Source organism: Eleutherodactylus coqui, chromosome 6, assembly GCF_035609145.1.
Source record: "Eleutherodactylus coqui strain aEleCoq1 chromosome 6, aEleCoq1.hap1, whole genome shotgun sequence".
Taxonomy (NCBI): Eukaryota; Metazoa; Chordata; class Amphibia; order Anura; family Eleutherodactylidae; genus Eleutherodactylus; species Eleutherodactylus coqui.
Window position 1 is genome coordinate 63,439,108 of NC_089842.1, and position 17,683 is coordinate 63,456,790.

Consider the following 17,683-nt stretch of genomic DNA (forward strand, 5'->3'; position numbering starts at 1 on the left):
CCTCAAACCTCAGGATAGGGATTAAGTGTCCGATAGGTGGGACTCCAAGTGCTGTGGTCTCAACCAATCACAAGCACAGGAGTCTCGTGATTGGAGCTGCAGTCGAGCATGTGCACTGATGCTCCTTTCATCTCTATGGGATTGTTGGAGTTAACTGTACTGTGCCCAACTATTTCTGACCATCCCAAAAAATTAAATTAGAATGAAAGCGGACATGTATGACTGTCGCTTCATTCATATAGGGGAACGGGGGGGCTCGGGACTCTGGGGGTCTCAGCGGTTGTACCATAGAATAGGGTCACCCAATCACCCAGCTTTATTTAAGTATACAGAGGAAACTAATGCAAAGCAAAATATGTGGTGTTTAGATTTTGGTTTCCATTTTCAAGAAGCCCTTTGAAAAATGAACTTAGACAACTCAGCCCTTTATCTTTTCTCCCACAAAGAGCCACAGTTTTCTATTGTACGTTCTTCTACTTCTCATCCTCTGATAGTATATCACTTGTCTCTAGGTCTGCATGAGTTAGTACACAAGGTGAACACATTTTTAAAGGCGTTTTCCTGTTGTAGCTATTGATGGCCTATCAGGATAGATCATCAATATTAGATTGGCTGCGGTCTAGTGCTGTGGACCCCCTGCCAATCAGCTGTTCACACTGTTGTGCTAAACTGAATTTTGCAGGAAGCAGACAGCTCCATTCTCATGGAGGCCAGGCTTTGCATTGCATTCCAAGTTCTCATTAAAATGAATGGTAACTTTGCCTGTAATACCAAGTCTGAGCACTGCAGTGGGAACGGAGCTGTCTGCTTCCTGTAGAAATCAGCTTAGTGCACAAGCACGTTGGCCTGGAAAGTGGCAGATCTGTGGAGGCCCCGGGCAACAAAACCCCACCAATCTACTATTGATGACTTATCTTAAGGATAGGCCATCAATTGTTTGCAACCAGGAAAACCCTTTAAACATAGGAACATCCACATAGTAGAACACCTGGAAGAAAGGGTTTCCGGCTCCTTCAGTGGAGGTCAAAACTTGAATAAATATAGCTATTATATATGCAGTTGTAAGTGAAAAAACTGTGTAATAATAGTGCACCCCGAGGCACCAGCATTTATTAACAGAGAGCTGGAATACTTCTTCACATAAATCTGATCACCAGTTTGGGGACTTCAAAGATATTAGATTAATATCTCTCTTTAGATTTAGTATTTGCCTATCTAATAATACTGATGACAATACTTGACTTACTTTTTTAGATGCTCCCAAGATAAAAGGCCCAGTGGTTATTTATACCTGGGAGGGAAATCCAGTTAACATTACCTGTGAAGTGCTCGCCTACCCTACTGCAAGAGTGTCCTGGCTGAGGGATGGACAACTTCTGCCAAGTTCCAACTCATCCAACATCAAGATCTACAGTAGTCCATTTGCCAGCAGTCTTGAGGTACAAATATCCTCATAAGTTCTCTATGGCCAGTTTTTTGTACGGCTTTCAGGGGAGGAGGGGTCAAAATGAATGAAAAAAAGTATAGCTGCCATTCCTACTACTACAGAACTTAATGCCCAGCTTTCAAAGAGTCCTGCTCTCTATTAAACTCTGTTCTCATCTGCTTTGGACCCTCTGTGGCAGATTTCGTGAGATGTGATGGAAAGAATAGCGCATGCATATGACAAACCCCATTATAGGTCAGTTTCGTGCGATATGTTGTGGTTTCCATTATAATTGGAAACTATGCCACAAGTCTGAGCATAGCCTTATGCTGTTTTCACACTGAATCAGTGACTTCTGTCAAATGTGTCTGGAAAAGAGCCGGATGTATATATTTACTAGAGAGTGTGACAGATGTCCAACAGCAGCATCCATCACCCATTGGCTACAATAGCATCCTAAAAAAAATGGAATTAAATGGTTTGTCCAGTTTTAAACTATTAATGTCTTATCATCAGAATAAGCCATCAATATTAGATCAGTGGGGGTCCATTGCCTGAGACGCCAAATGATCAGCGGTTCGCTGGGAAAGAGCGCTTGTGCACTGAGCTGATTTCTGCAGGAAGTAGACAGCTCTGTGTTCGGAGCAATGGCCAGGCTTGGTATTACACTCACTCAATTCAATTGAACCTTACCTGTAATAGCAAGCTTGGCCACCGCAATGGGAACGGTGCTGACCGCAAAAATCAGCTCAGTGCACAAGAGCACCGGCTAGAGAACAGCCGGTGACAGCCGGACCCCTGCCTATCTAATATCGTTGGACTATCCTGTAATACTTTGCAAGTCAAAAACCCCTTTAAATAGATGCCATTATAGCCTATAGGTGAAGGATGCCACTGTTAGGCTTCTGTTTAACACATCCAGTGCCCATAGGCTATAATGGCATCTGTTTAATGATACATCATGACTAATTATTGAAAAGCTCATGATGTGTCCATTAAAAGGATGCATTTGACAGATGACAGAAGGCGGTATCCGTTGCCCATAGACTATCATGCTATACTTTTAATGGATAGACATCTTTAAAGGATGCGTGAGGATGAAATAGTATAGTCTGCTGCACTATTCCATTAAGGCCTCATGTCCACGGGGAAAATCGGGCCCGCTACGGATTCTCCATGTAGAATCTGCAGCGGGTCCCTCCTGCCCCGCGGACATGAGCGCTGAAAAGAAAAATAAATGACAATAAACTTACCTCCCATCCGCTCCGTTTCTTCTCTTCGCGGCGGCGTCATCTTCTCTCGTCGCGGCCGGATCTTCATTCTTCGGCTCGGCGGATGTGCACGATGACGTCGGTGACGTGCCCCGCGCATGCGCCGGGCCAAAGCAAAATGATCCGGCCGCGGCTGAGAGAGGATGGCGCGGCGCCGAAGAGAAGAAACGGAGCGGGTAAGTAAAATGTGATTTTTGTGTCCCGCGGATCCGGACGGCTTCCATACGCTTCAATGGAAGCCCGCGGGAGCCGTCCCCGCGGGAGACCCGCATGAAAATGGAGCATGGTCCAGATTTTTCCATGCTCCATTTTTTTTTAAATCACTTTTATTGACGATCCGCGGGTATTTATCTACCCCGCGGGTGGTCAATGCATCCCTATGGGGTGCGGATCCGCGCGCGGGAGAAGAGTTAAAATCCGCTGCGGATTTTAATTCTTCTTTTCCCCGTGGACATGAGCCCTAAGGCTAAATAAAAAACTGCGTCCCCAAACGCTTGGCAAAAAGGCCTCTATCCGGTGAATGGCCTATGAAGCCATTTGACCCATGGGCTGGAAGTCTTCCATTTTAAAAACGCAGCGTTAGCCTTCTTGTCATATTAATCGGGTTTCTAAAAAAATTGGTTGAGAGATTTCTAATGATTTGACAAAAGACGACAAACCTTTGGGATAAGGTACATTTTAACATTCTGGTTTATACATGGTGAAGTTTCAATGCTGGGGGCAGGATGGCGTTTCACCAATAAGTCATGGGATAGGGGTGGAGGGGGGGTCATCTACTGTGTAGACATATTCTGAAGTGAATCCCCCTCATCAACAGATCAACCCTGACTCTGAAAGCGATTTTGGAAACTACAATTGCACTGCAGTCAACAGCGTCGGACAAGAGTCTTCTGAATTCATTCTCGTACAAGCAGGTGAGCAGCCAATGAATAAGTAGACTGGTAACCACCACTGGGATAAGCACTCAAGTTGTGTTCTCACTGAGGAGTTAAAGTCATGTTGAAAACTTTTTCGAACACCGACCCTTGTAATAATGTACTTACTGGAATCTCCCCAAAGTTTTCCAAGAAGAATCTACAAAGTTATGCAGAAATTGGTATCCTTTCCTTATAATTAGATGTTATATATGATCATCTTTTGACAGAAACCCCCTCATCACCAAACATCATCAGGGTGGAGTCTTACTCGAGCACTGCTTTGGTTGAATTTGAAGAACCCGACTCAACTGGTGGAGTGCCCATCCTCAAATACAAGGCAGAGTGGAGGCCTACAGGAGCCGAAGCATGGCAAACCTCAAACTTCAGCGCTCGGGATGGTAATTTAATTCAAGACACCATTATTATTTTGTGCTTTTAGGCATGATTCTTGCATCTTGCAGATTAGGCTGTGTTCACACTTGACATTTTTTGCAGTGTTTTTGAACCGCAGCAAAACACATGCTTTTCAAAAGTGTGTGCTTTAAAAAAATCAATGTATGAATTATTAAAAGCCGCGTGGTTTAAAGAAAAAACACCTGCAGTTTTTTTTTTAGAATGCGTTGGTTTAAAAAGAAAAAAAAATGTGTTTTTTAGCTGTATTTTTTCTTTTGTTGCTGCGGTTCAAAAACACAGCCAAAAACACTGAGTATGGACGCAGCCTAAATGCTTTGAAGGCAAAGTTCGAGCAAACATTAAATTGACACTTACCACAACAAAGCCATTGAAAAGTAATTAAAAAAATTTCTGAAACTGACTATGCATTTAACGCGTTAAAGAATACCTGCACTTTCAATTCAGAGCGCCCCTGCTCCATCAGACATTTTTGGCCCCCTCCAGCAGCTGAAGATGGCCCCATATAGGCCTATATAAGACAGCTAATTTTTTTTAAATGTATTTTATTTTTTATTTAAGTTGTACTACATTAAAAAGGGGGTGGTCTGGTTAGTGGGCAACCCCACTTCAATAGGGCTGTATAGGTTAAAATAACAAACTGAAGCTTACTTACCCCTCCATGGCCGCTTGGATCCAGCACTGCAGCCCTGCTGTTGTCCCAGTGGCTGTTGTCATCGCTGATGTCACTGGAATTCATGTGACTGCTGCAGACACTCACTGGCTGCAGCAGTCACCCGAGTTCCTGTGATGTCAGCGATTAAAACAGACACCGGGATCACAGCAGGACTGCAGCACTGGATCCCCGCAATCACGGAGTAACCAGTAACCGGTCAGCCCCTTTAAAAGCCAAGTCCCACTCAAGATAAGCCACAAATGATTGATAGCAACAAGACCACCACCAACAGATTTCCTGTATCCTCAATAGAAAAAAAAATTAGACAACCCCTTGTTACAGTGATGTCCTACAAATAGAGATGAGTGAGTATACTCGCTAAAGGCAATTGCTCGAGCGAGCATTGACTTTAGTGAGTATCTCCCCCGCTCGAGACAGGGAGCTGCGGGGGAGAGCGGGGCGAAACGGAGGGGAGATCTCTCTCTCCATCTCTCCCCTCCGCTCCCTCCTGCTGACTGCCGCTACTCATCGCTCCCCAGCGCCGGCACCCGAACCTTCCATCTCGAGCGGGGGAGATACTCGCTAAAGGCAATCCTAGCTCGAGCAATTGCCTTTAGCGAGTATACTCGCTCATCACTACCTACAAAACATTACGGACAGTTGTTACTTCTTATTACTTAACTCTATTCATGTTCTATTTTTGCAGAGAATTCAGAGGGCACAATCACAATCGGAGGTCTTAGGCCCGAAACATCATATGTTGTCAAGCTGTCCGCTATCAACGGCAAAGGGATCGGAGAGGCATCCCTACCTTTTGATTTTGTGACTCAGCCAGTCCGTAAGTAGTTTCAGAGCTTTATCACAATGTCTATCTAGATGATGTGTTTTACAGGCACCCAAAGCGACCAATCGTCTAGTTAAACAGTCCGCTGTATTCTATGAGATCAAAGTATTTACACATGCTCAATGTATAGATTCAGAATACTACGATGTTCATGCTATGGACTATACAATGATGCAAAATGAATCTAATATGTGATCGGAAAAGCCTAAAATATGAGTAAAGGTTTTTAATCATTAGATATGACTCATTTTATGTTATTGGATTCCTATATTTAATTTGGATTTTTTGATCCGGATTTAAAGGCTTTTGTAGGACTAAAGAAAAAAGTTGTATGGGCAGGAAAGGGTGTCAAATAAAAAATAAGCAGGACTCACCAGCAGCCAATCACAGTCTGTGATAGTCTACATGAGTCCCATGAACAATGAACAGCATATAACTGCTGCATTAGCTTCCGGGGCCAGAGTGGTGGGGACCAACACAGCTTCAACAAAGCAGGGGTCTTTTAAGAGGCGAGTACCGCTTATTTTTTAACTTTCAGATTACTCTATGCCCATGCAAGTTATTACTTTAGTCTACGAAAACCTGTTATCATCCAGGTCACCATGCAGAACTCCACAGCCATTCCGTCCTACCAATAGCCACCATTGATGGAGCACATGACGCGACCATATCTATCAGCACCTCCCACTCTCTGCGCGGGCCTAAGTCTAGAAAGGAAGTTAGTGCAGGCACAGAGTATGGGAAGTGCTGATGAATGGGGTCTTGTCACTTGCCCCTCCATCAGCGGTCACTTGTAGGACGGAGCAGCTAAACCATTCTGCAAGGAAACCAGTATGCATGGGGGCATGACTCAAGGAAATGTGAAAACGGCACAGAATTTGTGTTCAGTATAAATTAGTAAGTTGCCTATACACACATTTTTACACTGTCTTGCTTTTTGGCATACAAGGTGGCCAAACCCTTCAAGAAATTCATCACTACTACGCCTCTTTATGTCCCACTAATTTTACTAAGGACCATTATGACGTTTATAGGTTTTAGCAAGGCAATAATTCATTCGACATTTGTCACATCTTATGCCATTGAACAGTAATCATTCACATGAGTAATCTGGGGAGGCGGTGTAGCTGAGCAAACACATAGCGGAATAATACCGGCTTTCTCTACAAGCCACCATAAAATATTAGCTTTTATAACTCTTTTGGGGAATTTATTGCTTTTGAGTTGAACACAGATCTTGAGTTTGCACTCACCCTTATTTAAACTCACCCATTTCTAACAAATGCCCTCTGGTGCCATTCAGTGTATTCGGCATACACACAACGGGTGGCTATCGTGTAATGTTGATATTGTATGGGTCTCTTTCTTCATTTGATTCCATTACATTGTATGTTTTATATATTTGCTTTGAGTTCATCCTTTCTTTTGTTGTCTCTTTGGCTCCATCTCACTTGCATTCTCTTTTATTTCGAACCATCTCTCTCCTTTCCATCTGTCTGCCACCCTTTGGAATACCACAGATTTTTCATACCCACGTAAGTGCCTCTTTGCAATCTCTCTCTCTTTCTCTTTCCATGACATCCATTGCATCGCTGAATCTGGCTATTCCTGTTGCACACATGCTGCCAGGGTTTTTAAGAGGACATGAAATGGGTTCACGTTGGGTTGAGGCTATAGTATTTTGAAGGTGACATGAAATTAAAGAATATTATATACAGACGGGTGATATATATATAATGGATGTCTGCTATTGTGTTTTGTAAGGAAATGAGCAATGTCGTCATTTGTAAATAGTCAACGGTAAACGGGTGATGGCATAGAGTCAAACAAAAGAATATACAAAATGCATAGACCTTCTAGCCTAGTTCATTTAGACCCGAGGGACATAAAGTAACAGCTCCATGGTTGCCCACAAGGTTACACTTGGTGTCCATTTTTATAACTTTTAGGAATGAAGGAAAGCTAAAGCAGCAGTTAGCAGCATCTTTGAGAGTTACTATTGTACTACTATTCCAGCTTGTAGTAGGCCATGCCATATTCTTGATCGAATGCTAAGTTGGGTGAACGATTTAGGACAGTCATTTATGCCACCCACTGTGTTTATTGCCCCTAGTTCTCTATATACCGTAGAGCCTACGTATCGATTTACATTGAGTGCTATTGGTTTATAACTTTAAGGCAACTGCGTTTTTGCCAGACGTCAGAAAGGTACAATTGCCATCTCGGCCATATTGGGCCAAGACATTTGGAGCTCCGATTCAAAACTGTGGGGTGCGCTGATAATTATTGCATGCAGTTTAGTATAGTAATACCTAAAGCTGTAAATGTATAACAAATAACTTGACAGTTTTATAGTGCGAGCATGAATATACAAAGGCAAGAGCCGGTAAAAAACTAACGACCCTGCAAAACTGCAGTCCTACAGGGCCGTGCAAGGGCAACGTTCACTATAGAAACGGTTGCTGTTTGTAACAGTCTTTGAAGTCTACCCTTTCATCTGGTAGAAAAGAACAGTCTTCTCTTGCCACAGGGTTAGTCACTACAGGAGGGTTCGGGCTTAAGGTTCTCTTTGCCTTCTCCAAAGCAGAAAAGTCATTGATTACAAACCAGAAAGGTGTAGATGTGTATACTTCCAGGGCTTTTGTAAGTTCTGATCTGTGAACAGTATGACTGCATCCCAACTCCACATAAAGAATGAAAAGCCTCCTACAGAGAAGCCGGATTTATGATGTCTTACTTCAGTAAACAAGTTAAGATGACTTGAGTCAGTCTCCGTCTGAGTCAAAGGCTTTTTTTTTTGTTTCTCCAGATCTTGGAACAAGTAGACTATGATATATTCTTTCATGTTCTAAGGCTACGTCCGCATTAGGGCTCCTTCGCGCGGTCGTATTTGCACACACAAACTTTGCGTGCACAATGTGCAGAGAATTGATTTTAATGGGTTCATTCACATTTCATTTTTTTGCGCTTTTTGCAAAAAAGATGGAATGTGCCTTATTTTATGCCAATTTGTACACCAAAGAATCCTATTGAAGTCTCTTTGCACACGATCTGCAAAGAAATGTGCAAAAAACGGACCGTAGTTGCACATGAAAGTTTTTTTTTTTTTCTTGGAGTATTCAAATAAAACAATGGGAAGATAGCTGCTGCCCTATCTTTCCCGCATGTAGTTAATACCACGTGCGGGGAACATGGAGCAAGTCCTACCTTTTAGGTAATAGTACGGGCAAGAATACCGCTAATGAAAACGAAACCGGCTTGGCCACTAAGGGGTTAAATAACTTGAAAATAAGACGTGCTGCTAATATTCAGTTTTACCAGTGGAATCAGCAAGTTTTAATTGTAGAGAAACATATCAATTCCTTTCTGCTATGTAAATTTTTTAAAAATTTGTTGCGCAGTGTTATCGTTTGAAGGAGCGAGGGACGTTACCGCTAGTTCAACTTCTCTCGTGCCTGTTTAGATAGTCAGACACATTGTTGGCTCATTCAAACAAGAATCGTTCAATCGTTCACACTCAGTGTATAATTTGGTAGGGAAAGAGAACGCCAGCAACATTTCAGGAATCCTAGGTTCTTTTCTGCTGGTGCTCAGGGCTTTTGAAAACATCCTGCACAGCTACAGGTATATGTATAGGAAATAGCATTATTTCCTATGCAGGTCTATATAATGTAGGAATAGTAAAGCTGACCATGCACATTAGGTAAATGTAGGTCGAACCCACCAATTGTGGTGTAATCAGATGACTAGCTAATGTCTATGGTGGTTTTCTATTCCGATAACAGATGTTGGTAGCAAAAAGGATCAGGCATGTTGAATCTCAGTATGCCCCATCCTTTTGTTTCCAGGGTATTTAAACCCATGCCATAGGTATCTGTCTAGTGGTTAGGCTCCTTTTCCATAGAGCAATTAATTATCAGAGTGAATGGACAATGACCTAGTTGTTTGCTTTCCAAAGATGTCCATTTATATGCGAAGACAATTGTTTACATTTTTTTGTCATTTTTTTCATTTTAGCTCATTCAGTCTATACTGTGTGTGTGTGCGTGTGTATATATATATATATATATATACATATATATATACACACACACACACACACACACACACACATATATATATATATATATATATATATATATATATATATATATAATAGAGTCGGCAATGTTTGAAATCCTAGTCTCGGCTAGTCTAGCACCGATGACCGGGCCTTGTTGGAAGTCGTTCCGATCACTGGATTTTTCCATTCTAGTGTGGATGTACGTTGAAACTGATCTATGAAAAACTTGCTCACTTGATTTTATGCTGCACCCTGGGGTCACGGGTCTAATTCCCGTACAAGAAACCTCCAATCATGAATGAACAGGTGTCTGATAGATTGGCCATACAGTGTAGCAGATCAAACAACTTTTTCATGCAAAATAGTACAATTGGTTTGAAGACTTTTGTATTCTTCTAGGAACAGTGCCGCCTGCCAGCACAACTGAATATCCTAGTGAGTAGAGGGTCATGTAGGTGGGCTGTTTGCTGTGTGCATGTCACAATGTTATCTAATGGTTTTCCACCGTATCGCATGTTGGAAATTTAGGGCGAGTCTTTATAACAGTGAGTGGGAATAGGGACTAATAATTTTAATGCACTAAAGTGACTATTGCTGGTCCTGCCATATGTTGCTCTATATAGGGGAGGGTGTTTTACCATGCATACATGTACACACAGACATAACGTGTTATTTCAAGCTAATGGGCCATGATGCTATATTTATACTGGTGACCTAGTGAGGGGTTAGTAGGACTGTTGGGCTTCTTCAACCACAATGGTCTTGGTGCAAGTGCAAGCTTATCACTTACTATATAAGATATATATGATAAATGGGCAAAGCAAATGTTGTAGATATCTGCCGGTATGTGGCTCTTCTAAAATGGTCAGATAGAATGGTCAAGAGACTACTAGGCCTTTTCATCAGGTGTATAAAACAATAAGCCTGATGAAGAGACCTTAGCCTCGAGAGCTTGCATATATATTTTTTCGGATTAGCCAATATAGGTATCACCTCTATATTACTTTTGCTTTGATTTTCACTTGCATAGTAACATAAAAGGCTACTTCTAATAAGACTACATGACACTATAATTGAACCTCTGTGTAGATGGAAGGTCATATTGGATGGTCCAGTGTAGTTAACCCAGTTGATTTTTATTGCTGTGGTGCATGTCGGAATGAACTAACTCTAAATGTTCAACTACAAAAATGATAGCAGTGAAGAAACAATAAAGTATAATAAACTTACCTTCAGCATGATTACTTGGCTATGAGTTTCTGAAAGTTCTGTTAGTTTTCCGGATCTGTTATCCTCTATTATTTCATGGGTTCTATTATTTGTTGACTCCACATTGAGCCCATTGCACCGTGTAGAGTGTTGTGCATGGGGTGTGAAGACCTAGAGCAGACAACTGCGGTTTACTGTGATTGATCTTAGCTGCATGAGGGTGAAGAGATGGTTCCTCATAACTGTAAATCATATCGTACAGCCTCTTAAAGCAGGAGGCATGCAACATATCAGAAGCCATAAATATATGCTCTCGAGCCTCTTCTCAGTGGTGAAAAGATAAAGCTATAGTACTGCAAGTAAAAACCAGTCCCGTTTTTCAGATGTTTTGAAATATTGATGCGTAATGTACAAAGTGTGGTTAAGAAGAGAGAATGTGAAGTTTTACAGTATGTTTGCTGTAGGTGCCCAGAGCCCACATACTGTTTCTAGTGTGTTTAAAGCGTAGGATAGACATGTATTTTAATGTAAAAATAGAAGATTCCAGCTTCTTCACACAATGCTCACACCCATGCTTGACTGATGAAGGACTAATTATCTTCAGGTAAAAAGTGTAAAAAGTTGCATTAAATATTACTCAGCAGGGTAAAATTGCAACTCTTCGAATTTTTAAGGATTAGCTTTAGCCAAGGAAAGGTTTTACAGTTACAAGAAAAAGTAAATGAACCCTTTGTAATTACCTGGAATTCAGTTTTGATCACTAATAAATGTGATGTAAAGTCTTACCGCCGCTGGATTGGAGCCCAGTTGTAGTAGCTAAGCCGGACTGGAGAGTAGTCAAGTGGACGCTGAGTCGTTAGCAGGTGGTCTCAGTTGCAGTACAGAGCATGAGGCAGAAATTGTACTCAAGTGGACGCCGGGTCGTTAGCAGGTGGTCTCAGTTGCAATACAGAGTATGAGGTAGCAGTGAAGCTGATTACAGGCTGGGAGCTCAATAATCACACACTGAAGGAGTGGCAGGGCCAGGCTTATAAACGAAGTGCAATCAAGAACAAAGGCAGGGTCAGGACCAGGAAGCAGGAACTAGGTAACTGGGAAATGTCCAAGTCCTGATAGCCTAGCAGAGAGAGCTCTTAACTAGCATGCTAGAGGTTGTAGGTTCGAGCCCTGACATGTGGTCTGATTGTTATCTAAGTCACAATTATAGACAAACACAATCCTAATAATACACAAACACTTGTACCGCTCATATTTTTCATTGAGCACTTGATCATTGACATTGCAGGGACAAAAAGTAAGTGAACCATTACATATAATAACCTTTAGATTCCCCCTCTTAGCAATAGCACCTCAACCAAAGATTCCCTATAGCTGCAGGTAAGATTTGCACAAAGTTGAGAAGAAATTTGGACCACTCCTTCTTGCAAATGCATTTTAGTTCAATATTTCTGTGATGCCTTGTGTGCGCAGCCCTCTTCAGATCATTTCATAGCATTTCTAAATGGTTAAGATCAGTATTCTGACTTGCCCATTCCAAAACACCAGTCTTCTTTACTTGTAGGCTTTGGGCCATTATCTTATTATCTCATCTGTCTCTTCAGCTTGAGGTCCTGGACTGCTGCCTTTAAATTCACCTATAAGATGTTTTGATCTACTTTAAAATGCATTATTCCCTCAGTGATCACGTCCAGGTCCTGAGGCAGCAAAGCAGCCCCAACCCATGGCGCTCCCTCCAGTAGGCTTCACAGTTGGGATGAGGTTTTGGTGTTGGTGTAGCATTCTTTTTCCTCCAAAACCAGTCGTGTGCATTTGAGCTAAACGGTTCCACTTTTTCTCACCTGTCCATAGAACATTTCCTAATGCAATGTTCTTTTAGACAGCAGTGGCCTCCTTTGTGGTGTCCTTCCATTACTGTTTTTCTGATAGTGGACACAGGAACAGAGATTTTAGCAGTTTTCTGTAGATTATTTGCTGTGCCCTTTGGATTCTTCCTCACCTCTTTCAGAATTGCTTTTTGTGTTTTTGAAATCACAGAGGTAGGAGGAGTCTATAAATAGTTTAACCAGTCCTTCACAGATATCTGTGAAGGGCTTTTTGTGTTTTTGGATCTATCTTTACAGGACATTGACCCCTAGGGAGACTAGCAGCAGTTCTGAGTTTTCTCCATGTATAGATAATTTGTGTAGCAGGGCTTTTGTAGCCTTTTCCAGCTTTATATGTCTCTATAACGTAACCTTTAAGGTCTTGTTGTCAAGGCATGGTTCACTATGACCAGCCTTTCTTTGGAAGGGCAGATTTGTCAGTAACCAGACTTTGTGTGCCTTTATTTAAAGGGAACCTGTCATGCTTTTACTTAAAGTGACACAAAGTCAGCTTGCACACACTATTTTGACTCTTTCCAGAAGTCTGTGCATGTGCACTCCTATTAAGATGAATGCGAATGTTCACGCACAGCCTTCTTAAGAGTTAAGTTGGTGCCTGCACTCTGACATCACCAAGAGACACCGCAGTAGAGGGAGATGGGATGAGTATATAAAGAGGCTCCCCGGACTCCACATCACCTAAACTATAAGCACCATATCTTAGTTTATGGTTCTTATAGTTGATGGCAGGTTCTCTTTAATGGCCCAAATATCTGTGAAACCCACACATCCATTTTCATCTCCTTAATTGAAATACCTTTTGCCAATTAGCTCTTGAAGAAATCATTAACACAGATGCTCACTTACTTTCTCTCCCTGTACTGTGGATGTGTGCTCAATAAAAGTAAAAATACAAGTATTTGTGTTATTGGTTAGATTGTGTTTGTCTTCAATTGCAATTTAGATAAGAATCTGACCACATTTTATTAGTAATCAATGCAGAAATTCAGGTAATTGGAAAGGGTTCACTTACTTTTTCCTGCAACTGTATAATTTGTAATAATGTAATACTAAATAGGCTGAAAAATACAAATATTTAATATGATAGATAGATATGAGATAGATAGAAAGATATGAGATAGATAGATATGAGATACTGTAGATACTCAAGTATAAGCCTAGTTTTTCAGCACATTTTTTTGTGCTGAAAAAGACCCCCTCGGCTTATACTCGAGTTAGGCAAGGCTTAAAAAAAAAACCTCCATACTCACCTCCCAGCCGGTGTCTGTGTCTGTCCTGCAGGCTGCTTGAATTCTTTTCGCTGTCATCACCCGACGTCCTCTTTGCTCGGCTCTGTCATCCCCCGCTTTCAGCGCTGTGTAAGTAAGAGCTGTGATTGGATCGAGCATCAGCCAATCACAGCTGGTGCTCGATCATTCACAGCCAATGAAGTTGCTTTAGAATTCTCCTCGCTGTCTGCTCCCTACTCGGCTTTCAAATCCCCCGCCGTTAGTGCTGTGTAAGTAAGCACTGTGATTGGATCGAGCGCCAGCTGTGATTGGCTGGTGCTCAATCCAATCACAGCGTTTACTTACACAGCACTGACAGAGCCAAGCAGAGAGGATGGCAGTGGATGACAGTGGGGAGAATTCAAGCAGCTTGTCGCACAGACACAGACGCCGGCTGGGAGGGGAGTATGGAGGTTTTTTTTTTTACCCAGTATATACTCGAGTATAGCTCGGCCTATACTCGAGTCAATAAGTTTTCCCAGTTTTTTGTGGTGAAACTTATTGTCTCAGCTTATACTTGGGTTGGCTAATACTCGAGTATATACGGTAGATACAGAGATATGAGATAGAGAGATATGAGATAGAGAGATATGAGAGAGAGAGATATGAGATAGAGAGATATGAGATAGAGAGATATGAGATAGAGAGATATGAGATAGAGAGATATGAGATAGAGAGATATGAGATAGATATGAGATAGATAGATGGATAGATAGATGGATAGATAGATAGATAGATAGATAGATAGATAGATAGATAGATAGATAGATAGATAGATAGATAGATAGATAGATAGATAGATATGGGATAGATAGATGGATATGAGATAGATAGATGGATATGAGATAGAGAGATATGAGATAGATAGATATGAGATAGATAGATATGAGATAGATAGATAGATAGATAGATAGATAGATAGATAGATAGATACTTGCTGCCTTGATGTGCTTGCCCTAAGTGAATTCAGTCTGAAATGGTGATCTAAATCTGAAATGAACAGTATGTGATGAATGCCATTAGTTTAAATATTGAGGAGCCAGTGTGTTTGTATTTTACATGGACAGCCCTCCGATTTCTGATAGAAACGGTCTAATATTTCATTTTCCCTGTGGTGGCGCTGTAAGAATTTAAAGCACTTGCTGACTTGCACACCAACAGATTACGGCTTTTACAAGTATTTTTTCTTAAAATTCCTCCCATAATACCATTTTCCTAATGATTTATTTTTTTTAAAGAATTTTGTAATTCCTCTTTTTCCAAAAATAGTGTCAGCTCACTTTTATGTGGTTATGATGTCATGCAGTACTGAAAGATGGATCTAGTATAGGCTCTGCTTCTCACATATCACAAATTAAAGGAGATTCATGTGTTAAATTACAACAAGTTTTGTGTTTCCAAACCTGATGAAAGACTCGCTTCAAGCCCATAATGCATTTTAATGTAAAACATGAATAAAAGTGGCCACTCTGATAGCTGGCCATAAACTTCCAATAGCCATTGGCTAACAGCTATTCCCCCCCCCCCCCCCACCCCATACACATGCTCGCTCGGCTTAGTTGAGAGTGCATGTATCTGCAATAAGGAGAGGGGAGTAAGTTGTGACCAGACACCTATGGAGGCATATTGAAATCCAATGTGCCCGACCCTTCTTTCCATTAACATCTGCCTTTCGGGAAAGCCAAGAGGTCCCCATGCTCGCTAGATGGTCAACTGGTCTCACCAAAATCGGTGGATACGGCCTACAAAAATCTTATTGTATGGCCATCTTTAGACATGCTAACGGTAATCATAGTAAAGTAGTGCTGTAATCTTTGTTTGCAATTTTTGGAGATTTTTGCTTTGAAACCTCAGCAGACTCTCCATATCTTTAGTTAAATCACCTTTAGTCATAACAGCTTGATCTTGTAGATTAATATAGACTTCAAGTAAAGCTGTAATAAGTAATATGCACTCGATAGAAGAGGTACTTGACTAATAAGAATTTAGCAGTCATGGGTGGTTCACTGAGTACTCCAGGGTCGTGTTCACAGATCTTGGCATGGATTGTTTTCTTTTACTTCTACATCGCATCTTCTCTGTTCCAGCATTTTCAAACATCACCTCATTTTATCACACCATCGACAAGTAAAATGGGGAATTCTTACATGGCGTTGGGCCCAATGCACTAATTCTGGGTTAACACTTTTCACTCCCTTAGCCAACCAGTGGCGGTGTAAATAAATATGAACTTTTATGTTTCTCCATGACTTTATTTCAGCTTCCATCGCTCATGGCCAAAAAAAATTAGGCTCAACCGGAAAGTTGCCTTTTTAACCGAAGTTCCTAGAAATGTTGTTAAATTTGTTTTTTCAGCAATGTCTGATACGAGTTTTCAAGCAACCATTACTGATCCAAAGAGCTTACAATTAATGCAACCTTTTCTACAGGTTTCATCTTCTCCCATAAGGCTAACCACCTGAATGATAACCAATTTCCCTCTCTTCCCTTTGCAACTGTTAACATGTTTTGTCTTCCAGCTCTTTTGCCAAGTGTGGGCTCTTAAGTGTGTCAGCAGAAATAATCATGTCCTACTGTGATTGTAATTAATGTAATAATGCATTTTTTTCCTGCCAAATTTTCCAAAAATGAACCGCTTACCATTTCCAGCAGTAATTTTGTTTTATATGTTTCCAGCTTTTTGTCACCTAATGTTTTATGTTACCTTCCCCTGATTTAGTCCTTAAATGTTTCTCCCCTTCTCTCATCGTTTACGTTCTTTTTATATTTTTCATGTGACCTCCCTCCACTTTCCTTTCAACCAATCATGTGCGTGCTATCATGTGAATTGTCATGTGACTTGCATGGTGCTGCTGATGTCCTCCTCGCTGGTGAACAGAAGGTAAAATTCTTTGTTCTGGTTGGTTTTGCGGCATAGTTGGGAGAGCTTTTTTCTTTCTAGGAAAAAGATAAGACGTTCTAGGCTCCTTCCCACACTAAGAGTAGATAGACCAAATAAATTATTACTTGTGTAAACTTATTGCTTTGCACTGAATCAATTTCCTAGAAAAATGAGGAGGTAAAGAATTGAATGGCATATGATAAGCAGTCAGCAGTTTAAAGTACCATTACACGGTGCGATTATCAACTGAATAGCCACCGGAAACAGTGTTTTGGGTCTATAGTCAGCCCGTGTACACAAAGCCACCGACAGGGCACTGAGCGAGAAATCGCTCACTTGTTGGAGTCACTTGGTTTTTAGCTCCCCTAAAAAACAAGCAACTGTTGGTTTCTGTAGGCAGTTTATCTTTGTTCACAGTGAATGGAAGTGGGCAGCCGGTAGAGATCTCTGTCACGTTCCACCCCCATCAGCTGAACGGTGATAGTGGCTGGGACGGCTGTTGGGCACTTATGCACCTGACAGTCGTTCTGTGTAAGACTACTTATAGACTGGTAGAGTTGGAAGGGACTCCATCGGGTCCAACCCCCTGCTCAGTGCAGGATCACTAAATCATCCCAGACAGACATTTGTCCAGCCCTTGCTTGAACACTTCCATTGAAGGAGAACTCACCACCTTTAGTCTAAAGCTTACATAGAGAAGTCTACAGTAACAAAGCAACATGTTCTCACCAGTGAGAGAATTTATTGGACTTGTGTTCTTATTTGTTGTTATTGTAGCTTTCAATCAACGACAAGTAGCCAAGAAATTCTCATGTGAATCAATGCAAAGGTGCACTTCACTAGGGATTGCTATGT

General features: G+C 41.4%; 1 protein-coding gene across 5 annotated transcripts in view; it reads left to right on the plus strand.

Annotated features, from left to right (window-relative positions):
* Positions 1–17,683, plus strand: part of NCAM1 (neural cell adhesion molecule 1) — a 324,148-nt gene that overhangs the window by 259,981 nt on the left and 46,484 nt on the right. For 3 of the 5 annotated variants that reach the window (XM_066606907.1, XM_066606909.1, XM_066606912.1), the window contains exons 10-15: positions 1,255–1,439; positions 3,515–3,611; positions 3,842–4,012; positions 5,387–5,518; positions 7,045–7,059; positions 9,987–10,022. In XM_066606907.1, coding sequence (XP_066463004.1) covers positions 1,255–1,439; positions 3,515–3,611; positions 3,842–4,012; positions 5,387–5,518; positions 7,045–7,059; positions 9,987–10,022 — 636 coding nt within the window. The remainder of the gene's footprint in view (positions 1–1,254; positions 1,440–3,514; positions 3,612–3,841; positions 4,013–5,386; positions 5,519–7,044; positions 7,060–9,986; positions 10,023–17,683) is intronic. The other 2 variants (XM_066606908.1, XM_066606910.1) reach the window with 1 other exon arrangement.